Here is a 17,846-nt window from a genome sequence, read left to right as displayed (position 1 = left end):
TATCAACAGATCCAAATGATTTCCAACCCTTAACTCCCTCGCATTTTTTAATTGGCGACTCACTAGCCAGTCTACCAGAAGAACATATAACCGATCTTCAGATGACCAGACTGTCCCGTTACCAGCATATGCAGCAGCTTTACCAGCAGTTCTGGGTGCGGTGGTCTAGGGACTATCGTTGTCAATTACAAACACGATCCAAGTGGAAGACGGATCAGGACAATTCCTTGAAAGTTGGTGCGTTAGTGGTACTAATGGACGATAATTGGCCGCCATTAAAATGGACAATGGCTCGAATTGTTGACATACATAAAGGTGCTGATAACATTGTGCGGGTGGTATCGGTGCGTTTGCCTACCGGTACGGTTTCCAAACGTGCAATAAACAAAGTATGCTTATTGCCGATTGAATAGTAAATATGAAGACTTTTTGTTTTGAAAAGCAGACTTTTCAAGGCGGGCGCATGTTGAGGACGCATTTGAGAACGCATGTTGAGGCCTATATGATTATCGAAAACATTATGCAGCTCTTGGCAACCGCGTATACCTGGCAGCTTATATCGACGGCTCCGTACAAGAAAGGAAGGGACTGGACTCCTCTTTAACACGCCGACGCGAAAGTAGCGTCTCTGCACGTTACGTAACAGTGACAAAAATTATAATCGTTTGTTTTACGTTTCTCTTATAAGTTGTAATAATTAGTTTAAATAATACATATGTAACTGATTTACATTTCTACTTTAATAAATTAATGTTTAAAGTAGTGGTCCTTCAAATTATTAAAATGGAACAAGTCACGACAACGAAATTGGTTTCCACAGACCAATAAACAGGTTTTATACTGGTTTTCGATAACTAAATATTCAACGTTTTGTTGAGTATTTTTGTTTAGAAGCTCATTCCATTACATGCATTTTGTAGACGTCTTTGAATAGTAGACAATATACCATACCTACACGTTTAACTGTAATGAAATAATAATTGTATATTATTAACATGTAATAAACCTTCTTGTTAAACGTAAATAACATAAACATAATATTAAATTCCTCAACGTATATCACGCGGACTTTTTAACCGATATTTACAGTTGAAGTTCAACTAGTTTTTGTGCTACAGGGTGATTTTGAAAAACTAGCATATTTAGCCGTCCTCGGTAACTCTGTCATTGACAGGCATATTGTTGTGACCAGCACAACTTTAGTAATAAGGACAATAATAGAAAAAGGCTTGAACTTTGCTCCCGGTTTTGGCGCGCAATAGCCGATCGGTATCTTTTATGTGATAAGATTTATTACTAACTAATGTTTCATTTGTTGTCCATTTGATGCAATGCGTCCTTTGCAAAGAAAATTTGGTTTACAGGGCGTTAGTACAGTCAACCTGTCAAATTTTTGATGAAAAAGTGCTCTGTAACAGTTTTTTGCGGTAATCGTTAGAATACCTTTTTAATAAGCTTAACTTGAAAAATGTGAAAATTTTGGATTTCATTTATTTCGAGAATGATAGTATTTTGGAAAAGGACAAGAATTATTGGGGACTTCATTTTCTACAACTCTTCTCATTGAGTCGACTTGATGCAACAGTGTCAATGAGAAAGTTACTAGCCTCAAAAAAACCTACACAATTTATATAAAAACTTTTTTTTGGCGTTAAACGGTTCCTCATTTATAGTGTGAACCATGACCATTGTATTTTGTATGATGAATTCAAAGTCTTTGAAACTCAAAATGTGTAAAAATTTTCTGCTTTATTTACAAGAATGAAAAAATTAAAGAGCGAAACTAACACAATTATAAGGAATAATAATAATAAGTCGTTGCTTTTATGAAATTCTATATTTAAAATGATTTGTACTTAGATTAATCCTTGTTCTGTCAGCTTGTTGCGGTCATTACTATTATGTTGATATAATTACAGTAAAATTAAATGTCATGACATTAATTCAGACTTAATAATTAAAAGTTTTTTAATAACTGCTGATTAGTTTTGGAGACCCGTAATCTATTTAGCGCAACTGATGCTAATCGTCCTGCAATTACTAGAACCACCGTTAGCAAAATTGTATAAAAATGTAGGGAACACAGTCATGTAAGAAATTTATCTAAAGGAAAACCTCTAAAAGTTTCTGAAGATGCTACGCTGAACGTTCTATTAGAAACAAAGAATAATCTTCATGTTGCGATTAGTATACTCTTCAGGAATTGGAATTTATCAGTAGGTTCAGTGCCAAAAATACTTCGTGTAAATAAATATTTTCTTTATAAAGTACAACTGATACATGAATTGTTAGAAGACGATTTTGATCGTAGAGTGCAGTTTTGTGGAGATTCTTAAGGCTAACAATGACAGTTGAAATATTACTTTTTCTGATTAGGCCATCTTTACGTTAAATGGACACGTTAACGTAACAGGCAAAATTGCAGATATTGGGCAACGGAAAATCCTCATTGGGCCCAAGAATACCACACATAGCGATTTTAAAAAATTAATGTGGGGCAGGGCATAAATCCAAAATGTATGTAAATAGACCAAATAATGTTGATGATTTAAAGCAAAGCAAAGAATTCCACAAGAAATTAGGCTAATTGATCCGCAAGTGATTGAAAATGTACAATTGAAAGTTATTTACCGACTTCGAAAATGCATTGAAGTAAATGGATAACAAATTGAACATCAGTTGCAGAAATGTATACATTTTTATTTTTTAATGTCGTGTGTTTAATTAGTCTATTACGTCAATATTGACAAACCGCTGACGTAGGCATATGATATGCTATACAAAAAGTATTTAGAATATATTGTAGAATTGTAAAATGTCATGATATACAGGGTATTCTATTTAAAAATATTAATGTTGACGCCATAGTTTCTATTTGAGGTACCTTATATAGAAAATTTTTATTGGTAATCGACGTGTTCGAAAATTAAAAGAAGAAAAAAACACCGGAATTTCAAATGAATTTGTTCCTTTTATGGTGAATGCCCTGTATAAATGAATTTTCTTAATAGTATTTTTTAAATATTGACATATTTCATGTTATTGCATCTTTGATTACATACAGTGTGTCAATTTGATAACTTCTTACCCCTTTTATCTCGGAACGGGTTCGGTTTTTATAAAATCACCAGGACACCTCAATTTTATTATTGAAGGGGAACATTTTTTATGTAGAAATCACTTTGCCTCTTTCAACCCCCTACCCCCCTCAATCTCCCTCTCGAAAATCTTAAATGGCAATAGGGGTTGTAATACCTCATTTCAAAGAACTTTTTATTCTCTACATTTTGGCATTTTATTTTTTAAATTTTAGTGCTGCGTTGCCAAGTTAGGGGTATTTAAACATTGTAAATGACTTATTATTAGCATTATTCCTGTAAGTCTTTCTACGGTAAAGCTAAGATTTGTATTGGAACATGTTTTCTTAGGTTAGTAAATTGTTTTAATAAATCAGTAAATCATGTTACTAATTTATTGACTTACTGTTACTCCACATGACCATAAACAGATACTACCAATCCGATAAATTCTTTTAGTCATGAAAGATAAACATTAACATTTTTTCCTTATTTTCGTTTTCAATGGAGTGCGTCTCAAGAATAAGTTTTGCGAAACCATGTCCAACTTAATAAACACGCGTGAAAATTTGGTAACCAACATTTGCTTCCGTGAATGTACCTTTTTCCTAAATGGCCATGTCAATAAACAGAATTGTCGATACTGGAGTGACGACAATCGCCACATTTTTAGAGAGGGTGTTACACAGTGGCCACAAAAACTAATGTTTGGGCCGGTATTCTCGGAAATGCTGTTATAGGACCATTGTTTATCAAAGAAAACTTAACTGGAGAACTGTAAGAACTGTATTTACACTTAATTGAAGATGTAATTGATCCTTTAATAACGACTGAACTGGAAAATCAAGTTAGTGGTAACATTTTGCAAGAAAGCGAACTCCACTTTCAGCAAGATGGAACTTCGCCGCATTATTTTCGGCCAGTGCAAGAGTGGTTGAATAACAGAATCCCTAACCAATGGATTGGTAGAAGGGGACCGATAGAATGGCCTGGTAGGTTACCACCCTTAGCGCCTTTAGATTTTTTATGAGGCATATCAAAATGTTTGTTTACAAAACTCAGCCTGATAATATCGACGATTTAAAAGGAATTACAGGGGCATGTAGGGCTCTTCCAAAAGTGGTACTTCAGAATGGTTGAGAAGAATTTGAGAATATACTTTATTTTTGTTTGGAGAACAATCGAGAACACTTTGAACAGCTCATAAACTAAACTTGTTAATAAAATACATTTTAAGCGTGCTTTTGTAAAGACCATTACTAAAACAACTTATTCAGCCATACTTGTAACGACTATGGAAAATGTTTAATAAACATAACATCAATCTAAAAACACCCGTTTGGATAAATAATCTTAGTTTTAACGTAATTACACTTACACTTACAGGAATAATATCTAACAATAAGCAATTTATAGTGCTTAAACAACCGTAACTTGGCAACCTAGCACTTAATTTATTAAAAAATAAGGTGCCAAAATGTGAGAATAAAAACTACTTTTAAATGATGCATCACTCAACACCTATGACGTTTAGGATTTTCGAGAGGGAGGTTCTGGAGGGTAGGGGGTTGAGGCAAAGTGATTTCTACATAAAAATTGTTCCCTCTTAATAATAAAATTGACGTGTCGACTAACGATCTTATAAAAACCTAACCCGTTTCGAGATAATAGTGGTGGAAAGTTTTCAAATTGACACCCTGTATAAATGTATTCACTTGACGTAAAAGTTACTAATTTAAATGACATTTTACTTTTGTCATGATCATACTGCTATTATTTTGTCCACAACTGTAGATATCCCCAAAGAAGACCACCCAGAGAAGAACATTTGAAAAAAATAAATTTAATCTTCGCCAACATGGATGTTTTTTGACAAATCTCGACCCCGAATTTACAACAACGATAACGAGGAATCAGAGATAATTGTTTAGCAGTTGATCAAGTGACTCACGAAACTTTGATGCAGGAAAATTTCTCAAATCTTACAAGCATAAGCTTATTTATTAGCTGCACCCTGATGAGACTGAACGTAGAATGGAGTTCTGCAATTGGTTTATCAATATAAAAATCTAGGACAATAATTTTGAATTAAAAAAAAAGTTAGATGAGGCACATTTCACAAGTTGGGAAATTCTTAGTACACAAAACTCGCGGTTTTGAGTGTCTCCTGCTTTATTTTTAACCAAAAAATAGCTTATAAGATTTATGAAGAAAATCTAAACTCTAATAGGTACTTACAAATTCTACAAGAAAATTCCATGAACATTTTAGAAGATTATTCGATGGTTAATTTTAATAAAGGTGATATAGTTTACTCCTATGCATGACAACGAAAAACGTCAATCAATAACGTCAAATAATACCTCCGAAATTGACATTCTTGGTCTGCCAAGAAAGGTTTGTAGATTAATTAGGCAGTATAAGGATACCAAAAGCCAAATACTCGATGAAGTAGAGAAAAGGTTACGAATTGCTAATTAGACATTGAAAGCCATTTTCTTCGAATTAGAGTTCTGTTGCTGGTCTTTCATGTAGGTGTTTTGCTTATAATGCTTTTATTGTTTTAAATAAAGAATTAAAATTTACCGATTCGTTCGATTTTGGGTTAACTGCGAATCATTTGTTTTAGGTTACTTTTTTCTTAATTTAAATGGAAAAACCGTAATGCTTTTGCTTATAGAATATTACATGCCGGTCTGTTTTTTAGATACTGTCCATTGTGTCCTCTAAAATATTCCAGAACCAACCATTTGATGCGTCACATGAAAGACCATGATGAAACAGGAAAGAAACACTCATGTAAAATATGCGCAGAGAGATTTTCTCATTGTTCCAATTTATTTAAACACATGAAAGAACATATTGAAGAGGTCTGTTTTAAAGAGATAGAAGCATTTAAAATTTAAGTTTTTTCATAATTTTTTTTTTTAAATTAGGTTGACAAGGAAGACAGTAAGGAAAAGGTGATAGTTAATTTTAAAAATGAATCAGATATGGAAGGAGCACAACTTCAGACTGACAAAGGTGATAGGACACATGAGCTGCCAGAAGATAAAAATAATGTATGCGAAAAAGAAAACTTACATGAAAATGAAGATAAACCTAACGTAAATCAATTCTTAGAAAAGGTAACTTATTACAAAGTAGAAACTTTCAATAATTGCTGTTTAAATTATTATTTCAGAACCCACACTCTTCTGAAGAGTACGATGACTCTATGGATGTTCCTCTAAGTAAATTTCAATTCAGTGACAATGATAACAACGCAGATGATACAGCAGATATCAACGATGATGCAAACGATGAAGATTTTGTAGTTGGAGTGCCTAAAAGTAAAAAACCTAGAGGAAGACCACCTTTAAATAAAAAAGACCATACTCTGTATGAGTGTAAGGAGTGCAATAAAATTTTGACTACGTATAGTGGTTTAAATATACATCTACGGAGGCATACTGGAGAACTGAATAAGTGTGGGGTAAATTTAATTAAAAACCAAGCAAAACTAATTAAAAATCATGGTTGTCTTTTTTTAGCATTGTGATAAAAGCTTCACAAAGAAAAGTCACCTCTCGAGGCATTTAATACAAGCACATGGAATCGCCCGAGCGAAAACCAAAAATAAAGGTGATAAAAAGGTACGTCTTTAGGTAATAATTGTTGCTGTGAGATAGCTGTTGTTTTTTGTATTATGGTTAAGTTTTAGCTTTAGGTTTTCGAATTGAATATTGAGGAATTCATAGGTACAGAGAGTTAGATTATATAATTTGGCTAATTTGAAATGGTCCAGAGGTTTGGATGAGTTGTTGCGATTACGGCGTGAGTTGACTTAATTAGAGGATAATAAAGCTGTGAAATTCATAAGTTTTAGTAGAAGAAAGTGACATGTAAGATCCCTAAATACCTGTTTAGATATTAATATTTCTTGAACATGTTAATCTCTAAGCTGCTAACTGACATATTTACATAAGTTTTTGATAGATTAGCACAAGCCACATGTGCTTATGTATCGATTTCAACACGACATTCTTCTTTTTTTTATCTTTAACGTTTTTTTGACAAACCAAAAATTGTGCCCGGAACAAAGTTATAACTTTGTTCTCGCTGGTTGTTCGCTGTCGAAGGTTTACTTCTAGAAGGAAAATAATGAGGAATAAAATTTTTTGTTTTTTGTTCTCTACATTTTTGTGTACAACTTGGGGGTTAGCCCAAAAATCAAATTCAGAGTTCTTCAAAACGGCGAGAGATACCGACTTTTCAATTGAATATGAAAAAACAAACGCTACATGGATTTTTTCCTCATTATTTCCGGAGATTTCCATTATTTGTGTTATTTTAAGCTATTCAGCAAAATAAATTAGATACTCTAACCTACACTTTTATGGCATTTTTTTTCTCTGTTTTATAAAATATACGTTAAACTGGTCGTTAAATAAAATCCCAATATCGTAATAAGTTTTTATTTAGGTCGGTATGATAACCTTAGAGTTGTTACTTGACTAAATCGAGCCGTGCATTACCTAGAAGTCTATTTTCAGATTTCATTCTGCAATTTGCTCTCATCGCGGTACATTTTCAACAGCCCGACAGGAGGGTGATATAAAATTGGTGATTAATACCACTAATTGAACTTCACAGATTGGAATTGGTTTTTGATTGTTGCACTAATATTTTTTCAATAGGAGCAATATTTGAGACATACGCAATTGCATAACAAGTTGTCTTGTGGTTGGAACCTTTAGTGTGTCATCAAAATCACAAAACAGTTTTAACCAAAACTTTTTATTTTATACTTTATAAGAAATTGTGTAGGTTGACTGGCATAATAAAGGGTTTATTCACCTTATTCCTATTCAAAATGTTTTAACATTTTGCTGACTGTGTTTATTGACTTTGACATTATTTTACGCACTAGTCCGTAAAGTAATTTGGAATTTTTGAAAGTTTATAATATTATCAATCTTAAAATCATGTATTCATATTTCTGGTTGTTAATGAAAAGTACTCATAACTTTAATGAGTACTTTTCTTTTTATTCTTATCTAAGAATATGGAAATTTTTTTTTTCTATTTAAATAATTGCATAGAAACTTTAATTTCCTTGAAAATTTACGAAAAATGCAATTGATCCTGTTTTGGTGTTCTTTATTCTTCCTATTAGGGTTAAGACACAGACTTTTTGCATTAAATAAACCCATAAATTATTATTGTGAATTTGGAACATTTGTCACTTAAACAATGGCATGTATATACAACTATATTATTTGATTTTGGTTCTGTAACTAAACAGCTCTAATATTTAATTATATTGGGGCATATTGTGTATATTATTTTTAATTTTTTTCCCCTAAATAAGCATAAATTTCCTTTAAGGGTAAGAAACTATTGATATTTTTATCTGGCATCACATAACTAGCATATCTTTAAATATTTAATCAGTTGAAAGTTACTTTATAAGCAGTATCTTTGGAGTTTTGGCATAATCTATTTTTATTGTTGTTCCTTAGCTGTGCAGTGTCTTTTTTCTCTTTTTTCATAATTTCTATAAATGTATGCACTTAATTTTTTTTTCTTAGTAAATATGTTCACTAAACGAAGAAATGAAAATATCACATCCTAATGTCCGTTCACTTCTGCCACATATTCAAGACTTTAGAGATCTGATGGTTCAGGGTTCTGATGCCATAATAAGCGTTACCGAGACTTGGCTGAATTCAAATATAGATTCAGCTGCGGTAGCTCTTAGCGGATATATTGTAAATAGGAAAAGATCGGTGTCAGGGCAGGAGGGGTGGAGGTATCATTGCCTACATAAGCAATAAAATTAAATTAACTTGTTCTGTCATTGATGTTGACCACGTTGAATTTAATTTTTAAAATTTGTTTTTAAAAATAAATCTTAACGGGAGGACATTATAGCAACTATTTATCTCCTCATTGTAACCTCACAGCTTTAATTGACAGATTAGATAAGATTCTGTCCAATATGATACCATCGGTAGATGAATTTATATTTTTGGGAGATACAAATGTTAATCACTTTAATTTATTAAACCCATTCGATTCATACTTAAATTCCTTTGGCTTAAGTCAACTTCTCGAAGAATCGCCGAGGACCACTCTTTTCAGTCAGTCTCTGCTCGATCCTATTTTTGTCAGTAGCCTCCGCAAATGTAAACTTAAGAGCGTAATTTATGTTAAATTTACAGATCATAACCTGGTTTACTGCAGCCTTAATATCTCTTAGGGACAGAGATTTACTATTATTTTAGAATATACTATCAGAATTTATTTATTATTTTATTAATTCGTAAAATGCGCGAATTTAAAAATTTTGATCCGATACGTTTTTTTCAAGACTTGAACAATATATCCTGTCATCGATTTTACCACATAAATGATATAAATATAAAGGTAGAATTCTTTACACAAAATTTAATAGGCCTATTTAACGCGCATGCGTCCCTGCGTACCATTCGTGTTAACAAACCAAAGGCTCCATGGCTAACTGATGTGATAAAGCTCATATTGAGGGAAATAGATAAATCATTTCTTAAATTTAGCGAAACTAAATCTATTTAAGATGGCGTCAGATATAGAGAATTAAGAAACTTTGTTTTGGCCTGTGTTCGGCGTGAGAAGAAAAACTATTCTTGAGCAATAAAAAGCGGTGGTAAGCACTAGGTGGTGATATGGGCATAAAAATTAACAAAAATAAAAAAAAATCTTCTCAATCTTGCCACTCTGGATGAGATTAATCAATAGGACACTGTACGCCTCAAGTATTACCACAACTTCATATTGTGAATTTTTGTATAGGCAAAAGGTATATTTCCTACACTCTGGAAGATGGTGTGATGACATGTGCATCTTGTTCCTAAGTTGAGCAATCCATTGGAACTCTCGGATCTTTTATTAGCCATCTATTAGCCTATTACCTGTGGTGTCTAAAATATTAGAGACAATCATACATAAGCAGGTTGTAAAGTTCCTCACGGAAAATAATGTACTTCCTAATCTGCAATTGGGCCTTAGGGAGCCGCGGTACCTTTATTTAAAGTAATGGATGTCATCAGTCGATCAATTGATGCAAAAGAACTTACGTCATAAGTATTGCTAGATTTCTCTAAGGCTTTTGATACTGTGGATCACAATCTGTTCTGTGTTAAATTAAGATTTATTGGATTTAGTGACATTCCAGTTAGGTTTTTTAAAAGTTATCTTTCTGAAAGAAAGCAGAATCTTGTTTTTAATGATAAATTATTAACCGCTTTTCCTATTTGTACTGGTGTATCACATGACTCAATATTGGGACCTTTGTTGTTTGATATTTATATTTTTGATTTGTTCTCTAGGCTTAATTCGTCTTCGGTACATAGATACGGTGATGATGTACAACTTTATTATAGTTTTCCACCCAGTGACACAGCGCAAGACAACTGAACGATAAATCAAAATTTACAAATAATACATGATTTTCAATATCCCATTGAGTCTCAATAGTCTTGCATTGAATGCTAATAAGTCAGACTTTTTACTTTTTGGAAGCTTAAAAAAATGTCAAGATTGCCTTTAAAAATTATTTTTGTCCTTCTATAAATAATGAAAAAATTTCCTATACGTCATTAGCCAAAAATCTTGGATTAATATTTGACATGAATTTACGGTTCAGGGAGCACGTCTCCGGGTTATTACGAAGGACATATGAAACTACTATGGAAACTCTATATGCTAATAAGAATGTACTTAGTTTTGATCTAAGAAAATCTCTGTATGAGTCTCCGGTACATTCAATATTTAATTATGGCTGTACTATTTATGTTCTTGTCTGGATGTTGCTACAATAAACGGAATCCAGCGAGTGCAAAGAATTTGCGGCAGATTTGTATTTAACATTGGAAAATACGAACCAATGTCGGAAAATTAAAAGTTTTACGATGGTTGCTCATGTCAAAGCTTTGGGAGATCCAACTTCTAACCTTTACTCATAGTTGACTCCTAACAGGCGTGTTTAAGTAGTTAGGACAAAAAATTTCTTTTCGCTCTGATAAACATCAGGTACCAGTTCCACGCTATAATTCACTTTGGCTTTCTAAATGTCAAAGCTGTTCTTTTAAAAGGTGTTTTTCATACGTCTGGTTAAAACTACATAATGGTATTGATGATTCGTTAAAGATGTGTTCAGGTAGAACTTTCAAGCGAAAATTGGCTTAAGATTTCTTATCCTCTTAATATCATATTGTTTTAACATTTTATTATTACTTGTTTAATACTTTATAAAATAGCAGAATATCTGACTTACTGAAGGAGGAATAGAAAGGAAAAAATGGCCTTTATCTCTTTATCGTACTTAATTGAAATTATGAAAATTTCACATTTCATTAAGTTTTCTCATAATATATATGAATTTTTTTTTTCTGGACGTGATTAAAATTCTGAACTGTTGGTTGCAAAGGTGCTGTAATGCTTTGTAACTGTTTTAAAATTGTTGGTTTTCGATTTTTTTATATTTAAATTGAATTCTAACATTGCTTTGTTTTTTTTCGCTCTTTGAATTGTAATTTTTCTTAATATTAGTTTCTTAACAGGTAGGTTATATGTAAGAGTAGCTATATAGCTAAATATCGCCTATTTGTATAAGTTTGTAATTTCTTTTTTATTTTCAATAAAAGACGATTATTATTATTATTAATATTATATATTTTAAACTTTCTAAGCACCCATACTAGACTAAACCCCTCTAGTTCATTACTATGATATACGACCTTCCACTTCTTGGTATAGATGAGCACCCAGAGCCTCCTCTGAACTATCTACCGATAAAAAATAGGAAAAATCTGACACAGGATGATACGACTCTGTACATTCAGCTAAACACCGTTTTAACCTCACAAATGCTTCCTTCTCTACTTCCGTCTACGACCACTTCTGTTTTTTCTTTAGCAATTTTGTCAGAGATTGACCACATCTGCAAAATGTTTACAGAATTGCCGATCAAAATTTGTCAAGCCCAGAAACCTTTGCAGCTGTTTTCCGTTTCTGGGACAAGCAAAATCGACAACTCCGAACACTGGATTCCTTCCGGATCGGGTTTTATCATCGAATAATTCACGATCTGACATTGGCAGTAAAAATGGCGGGTCTTACTTATATTTTTCCATCTCGCAGCTACTGGTTTGTTTCTTTAATATTTTTTTACATAGTCGGATAAGGCTATGCGTTCTGGCATCTACAGTGGGTAATTTACAATTGAATGGGAAAATTTATTTTTTTATTTTTATACGATGATATAAAAATAAAAAACATACTTTTCATCTTCGACAAACTTTATTTGTAAATTTTTTCCTTTCTGCTTTGTTGTACTTTCCTTATTCTTATCCAATTGCCCTTGTATCTATTCTGGAATAAGAATGTTAGAAAAAAGTACCTGAGCAGAAAAATGTTGACGACGAGCCTAGTTGTCATTACCGCGCGCGCGAGTTCTCGATGTACTGCTACTACTGATTTAACGGCTGCTAATTTTTATGCTCTAAATGTCCGATACATATCCTCGTTTAAATTAACTTATGGGTGAGTCGAGCTTCATTTCTATACACTTAGCGCCCACTATAAATACTGAGGAACTGGCTCAGGGTACAAAGAACGGCTGAAGTACTAAAATCAGCTTCCCTTCTCAAGTACGGTCCATTTACCTCATTAGATCTTTACATAAGATCTCTGAATTTATTACAGGTACGATATTTTGAAATTGTAAACTATGATGCATCCAAACCATAATTTATTTACTTAATATATTAATATATTATTCTATGTATATCTACTGATAGATTTAAAACAGCACGAAAAGCAGATTTCTACGGCAGAGATACAGTTCTAAGGTCTGGTTTGCGTTTTCATTAGATGATACGAAGTGGGTATTCTTCAGGTATATATGATATTTCTCAAAGTTTTTAAATTTTTGGTTTCGAGCCATATTAAACAATTAAAATAGCAATTTAAATAACAACAAGATTGATAACAATAAACAAAACAACGAATAACAGTAAATATCAGCTCTAAATTTGGGAAAATGTAACCAGGAATAATTTTAGGGAAGCAGATTCTTCAAAAATCAAATACGTAAAGTAAGTAATGACAGAACATTAATCATTTTGTTTTTCTGCATTGGTCTGGTTACTCACGGCTATTATCAGTGTAAATTATAGAAAAAAATAATTTTGTCACGTTATTTATAAATATAGGTGTAGACTATGCTATTTCTGAAAACAAGCAGAAACAGATTTTCAAAAAATATAAAGGGTCTCCGTTAAAAAAAAGTTAGTATGGTATTATCTCTAAAACTGTCAAAACCTCTAATGAAAATTTGAATGCGCCACTGCATTCTACCCCAAAAGATCCACAAATATCAATTTTTTATCTGACAATAACAAGAATTACGGTAAGAGAGGAAGTGAGTGAAATGCATTTTTTGTTAAATCACTGTAGCACAAAAGCTAAGATAAACTGCATCTTTTTATCTCTTTTCATAAGCGAGAAACCTCATAAAACATTAAAAAATGGGACACCCTGTACACGACGTTTAATATTAATTTAATGTATTTTATGGATTATAAGGCTTAGCCGATTATTTTATTTTGAATACGTAATAATTATCCTTTCGATTATTTTTTTACCCTTTATGAAATTGCTGGGTACTCACCCTCGTGTACTTCTGCCAGTCTTTAGGGATCATCAGATTGCTTCTAATTAACCACCACCAATTAAACACAATAATGTTTTAGGATTACGATGGATGCCATAATTATGATGTGTATTTTTTCAAATACACATCAATATTATATTTTATGTTATCTTGGTACCCTACTGCTGGTACTCTCGACGCTGCGACTCTCATGGTCAACAAACTCGCAAGCGCAGCGCTGGACCCTAAGCGCATAATTACAGTTGTGTATTTTTAAAAACAAAAGAAGAATTAAAAATATACTCATGTAGCAACAGCTACTAAATGTTTCTGAAGAAAATTTGGGGTGAAATAAAGTGAAGGTTTTAAAAAGCATTAATAAAAACAAGACAGATAATTTAATCGTTTTTCAATCTCATTGTTTCTTAGGTTGTGGGGAAAATGTAAAATAGCCATGTTTGCCAGTCATCCACTGCCATGATAGATAATAATTAATTAATGAATAACGATTAATTTTAAGTGTTTTATCTCACATCGAATCTTTAAAACAATTAAATAGGGTCGTAGATGGCAACGAGAGCATTCAAACAATATGTTCGCGAACTAAAAGCTTTTCACAGCTCTTTGTTTTCCAAGTGCAAAGGGATTGTTTATAACAATAACAACGATAATATCACGAATTTTAATATATTTTTTTAATGTCGGTAATACTTTAAAAAACAATAATAAACATATTTTCCAAACTAATTGTTGACTGAAGTGGATGTTAGCCGGGTTGAGGTTCGACCGGTGTTTTTCGACCCTATATGAAAGCCTTTTGACTGAATTGGAAATGTATTTCCAGTCTTTTATGATCAATCGCGAATTGTTAACGTAATGTACAGAATATATGCGTTAGAGGTTTGTTCACATATTATGTCATCAAATTTTATACTATTTTTTATATACTTGAAATGATAAGTTAAATATTATTGTACACATCTTATAATATATTATATACATACATTATAATATATTATATTATACATGGTGTAACATAAGTGATGACTTCAATTTTAAGAAGTGATTCCTTGTAATTTTTTAATTAAAAAAGTTCATATAAACATATGTCCAGAGACGCTGCGTTTCGAGATACAGGGTGTTTTTATTTTTTGGTTAATCGATTTTTCATTGATGTGTAAAAAACACGTTTATCGAATTTGTTAAACTATTTACAGTTTGTTAATAACTTTATAAGGTATCCTATGGCTTATTTGTACGTCGCTTAATTTTTGTGAAAAATAATAAAAACTTTTGAGATTTAAAAATCTTAAAATTTTTATTAAATCAAGATCTTTTGCCCGTCGATTGTCGAACACGTTGGAATATTCCTGGAATGTTGCTTATGAAATTAGAAGAGTCTGCAATCGCATAAACAAGCAATTTCAACTTAAAATAATCATCACTTATGTTAAACCCTGTATAAATTACATGTTTTTCTTATTTTTCTTTAATTTTTCTATAAAACAATATGGATATATTCTTTAATTCTATATTTTATACTACTTATTACCTATATTCATATACTGGAGAACTAGAAGGGGATCGCAGTTCTGTGTGCGTCGTGTCCCAAAGTCATATTTACTTTTCAATCATTTCATTCATTTTGTATTATTTTTAATTATTAAGGATAATTAATACATCATAATAAATATGGTATATTTTATTGGAAACGATAAATTTATAAATCTAAAAGATTTAATTTTCACGATATTTTTAAATTGTTTTTCAAACGCAAATTTTATTTGTTTTTATTCACTATTCCATGGAATTTTTTATAAAATATTTAGAGATATTTCTTTTCAACATATATGAATATTTTATTTTTCAAATTGACGAGAATAAATTTGAATTCAAAGGTGTACAAAACAAATACTCTCATTAACCTGTTTAAATAACTGTCATCATTTCCATCAGTAAGTATTTAAAAAAAAATATATCTGTATATACGGATTATTTTTTAAATACCCTGTATATGTATAGGTGATGTTTAAAACAAGATGTATGTACGTTCTATGGAACACCCTATATTAAGTCGATTTTTTGAGACACCTAAACTAGCCTAACCCCATAAATTGGTTTTCAACATTTTTTTTTTTTTGTAAATCGGAAATCTAAGCTAACTTAACATAACAAAACCTAGTCGAACACTTTTAGAACCATGTATATTGATTCAATTTTTCGGGATACCCGTTAGAAAAACATTCTGACAGAAATTTTACCGATAAAAATGTAAAACACTCGATTTGAAGTAAAAGGAAAATCTACTATAAAAACTTGTGAGTATGTTGCATAAAGTAGAAAAAGTACCGTAAATAATAGTAATTTTCCACTGAAACCAGCAAATACACTAGGTGTAAATACGAACGGTCTACATATTTCAGAGTAAATTTTCTTACATTTTTCCTTGTGTATAGGATCAAAAAAACACCGACCTTTAACCCGGCTAATATCCACTCGAGTCAACAATTAGTTTGGCAATGTTTGTTATTGTTGTGAGGGTATTACCTAAATTTAAAAAAATATATATATGAAATTCGTGATATCATTGCTGTTACTGTTATGAACCACCCATTTGCGCATGAAAAACAGGGGGTTGTGCCAAACATTCAGTTGACAAACATATATTTTTTTATTGCTCGACCCTATGTAATTTTTCACAACCTTATGTAATTGTTTTAAAGATCTGACGTGAGAAAAAACACTTGAAATTAGTCATTCCTTATTAATGAATTATTATTATTGTAACAACGAATTACTGGTTAACATGGCTGTTTTACATTCCCCTACAGACACCGTCACAATGGGAATAATTTATTCAATATCGATTATATCGATAGAGAGCCTACTCGCTGACGGAAGTATGCTACTGTCTTCTAGGCTGCTTTTTCTTGAAGTGCGGACAGAAATCCTAAGCTGTGGACACGGTAACACAATCGCTGGTAAAAGTGGGCTGTAAGGTTCAGGTTGTCTAGGTGCCTGGGCACTTAGGCCATGCTGGAAACAAGGAAGCGGACTAGGAGGCTTGGTAGACTAGGATCCGCAATCTAGACAGCCGGTGGGGTCTGAACCCATAATTGATACAGCTAAATATGCGTAGCAGCTGCATCAATGGAGAGTCTGCTGGACATGTGGACCCTTCGAAGATGAACTGAAGCACGTGTCATGAGACAGACTAAGGCATGCATAGAGTGCATACTGCCTGCCTCAGCAGAAATCTACTGCGCTTAAAAAGACGCGAAATTCTGCTAGAGAGGGTTCTCTTAACTGGGCACTAGCATTTAAGGCGCTCTCCACACCATCGGCATTGCGGACAACCTGCAATTGTGGTATTGGGTGGAAAACGAGCCTGCAGACCACGTTATCGGGCAGTGCCCAGCACTCACGCACGCTAGGATCAAATTCTTGGGTGTTTTTTTAAATTCTAGAGTGTACCGAGAGACTTCAGTCTTTCTAACCAGAGGATTTGAAAGTCTAAAATAAATCTAAATCAAATCACATATAATCTAAATCCATTGGTATTTCTAAGCATATTGGCTTCTGATAACCTTCGGTGGGCACGACGTTCATCAAGAGACTTATGTGCATAATAGCCTCCATATTAAAAATAAATCAATCCAATCCGTTATGGGTACCGTGTCTCTAGCTCTCAGACTAATATACATATTTTAAAATAATGATTGACATATTTTAAAATAAAGTATTTCTTTCTATAATATATCAATACTTTCTATATGATTTTTTTAATATTTGATCTTTTACAAAAAAAATTGCGAATTGTAATATAGTATGTTATTTTACATGAAGTTAGGTGACTTTTCACTATTACACTATTACACGTTGTTAGAATTCTTTTGTTTTTCCCGAAAGAATTGAAGACGAAGGGTTATGCAAGATCAATCAGATACGCAATTTGGGCACGTGAATGTGTTGGTGGAGGTAGCCCATGCATGAACATTTGCATGAATATTTCGACCACATTCCATGCATGCAACTTAATTGTTTTTGGTCAATGTCTTTGGCATTGACTCCAAACAAAGTTTGCAGCAGTC

The 17,846-nt window shown here is 32.3% G+C and overlaps 1 protein-coding gene across 1 annotated transcript in view; it reads left to right on the top strand.

Annotated features, from left to right (window-relative positions):
• Positions 1–17,846, top strand: part of LOC126744294 (zinc finger protein 420-like) — a 71,714-nt gene that overhangs the window by 34,328 nt on the left and 19,540 nt on the right. Inside the window, exons 4-7 of the mRNA XM_050451674.1 lie at positions 5,785–5,947; positions 6,014–6,205; positions 6,262–6,552; positions 6,611–6,712. Of these exons, the coding sequence (XP_050307631.1) occupies positions 5,785–5,947; positions 6,014–6,205; positions 6,262–6,552; positions 6,611–6,712 (748 nt within the window). The remainder of the gene's footprint in view (positions 1–5,784; positions 5,948–6,013; positions 6,206–6,261; positions 6,553–6,610; positions 6,713–17,846) is intronic.

The sequence above is a fragment of the Anthonomus grandis genome, chromosome 13 (assembly GCF_022605725.1).
Source record: "Anthonomus grandis grandis chromosome 13, icAntGran1.3, whole genome shotgun sequence".
Classification (NCBI taxonomy): domain Eukaryota; kingdom Metazoa; phylum Arthropoda; class Insecta; order Coleoptera; family Curculionidae; genus Anthonomus; species Anthonomus grandis.
Note: the sequence above shows the minus strand (reverse complement) of the source record. Positions and strands in the feature narration are given on the sequence as shown.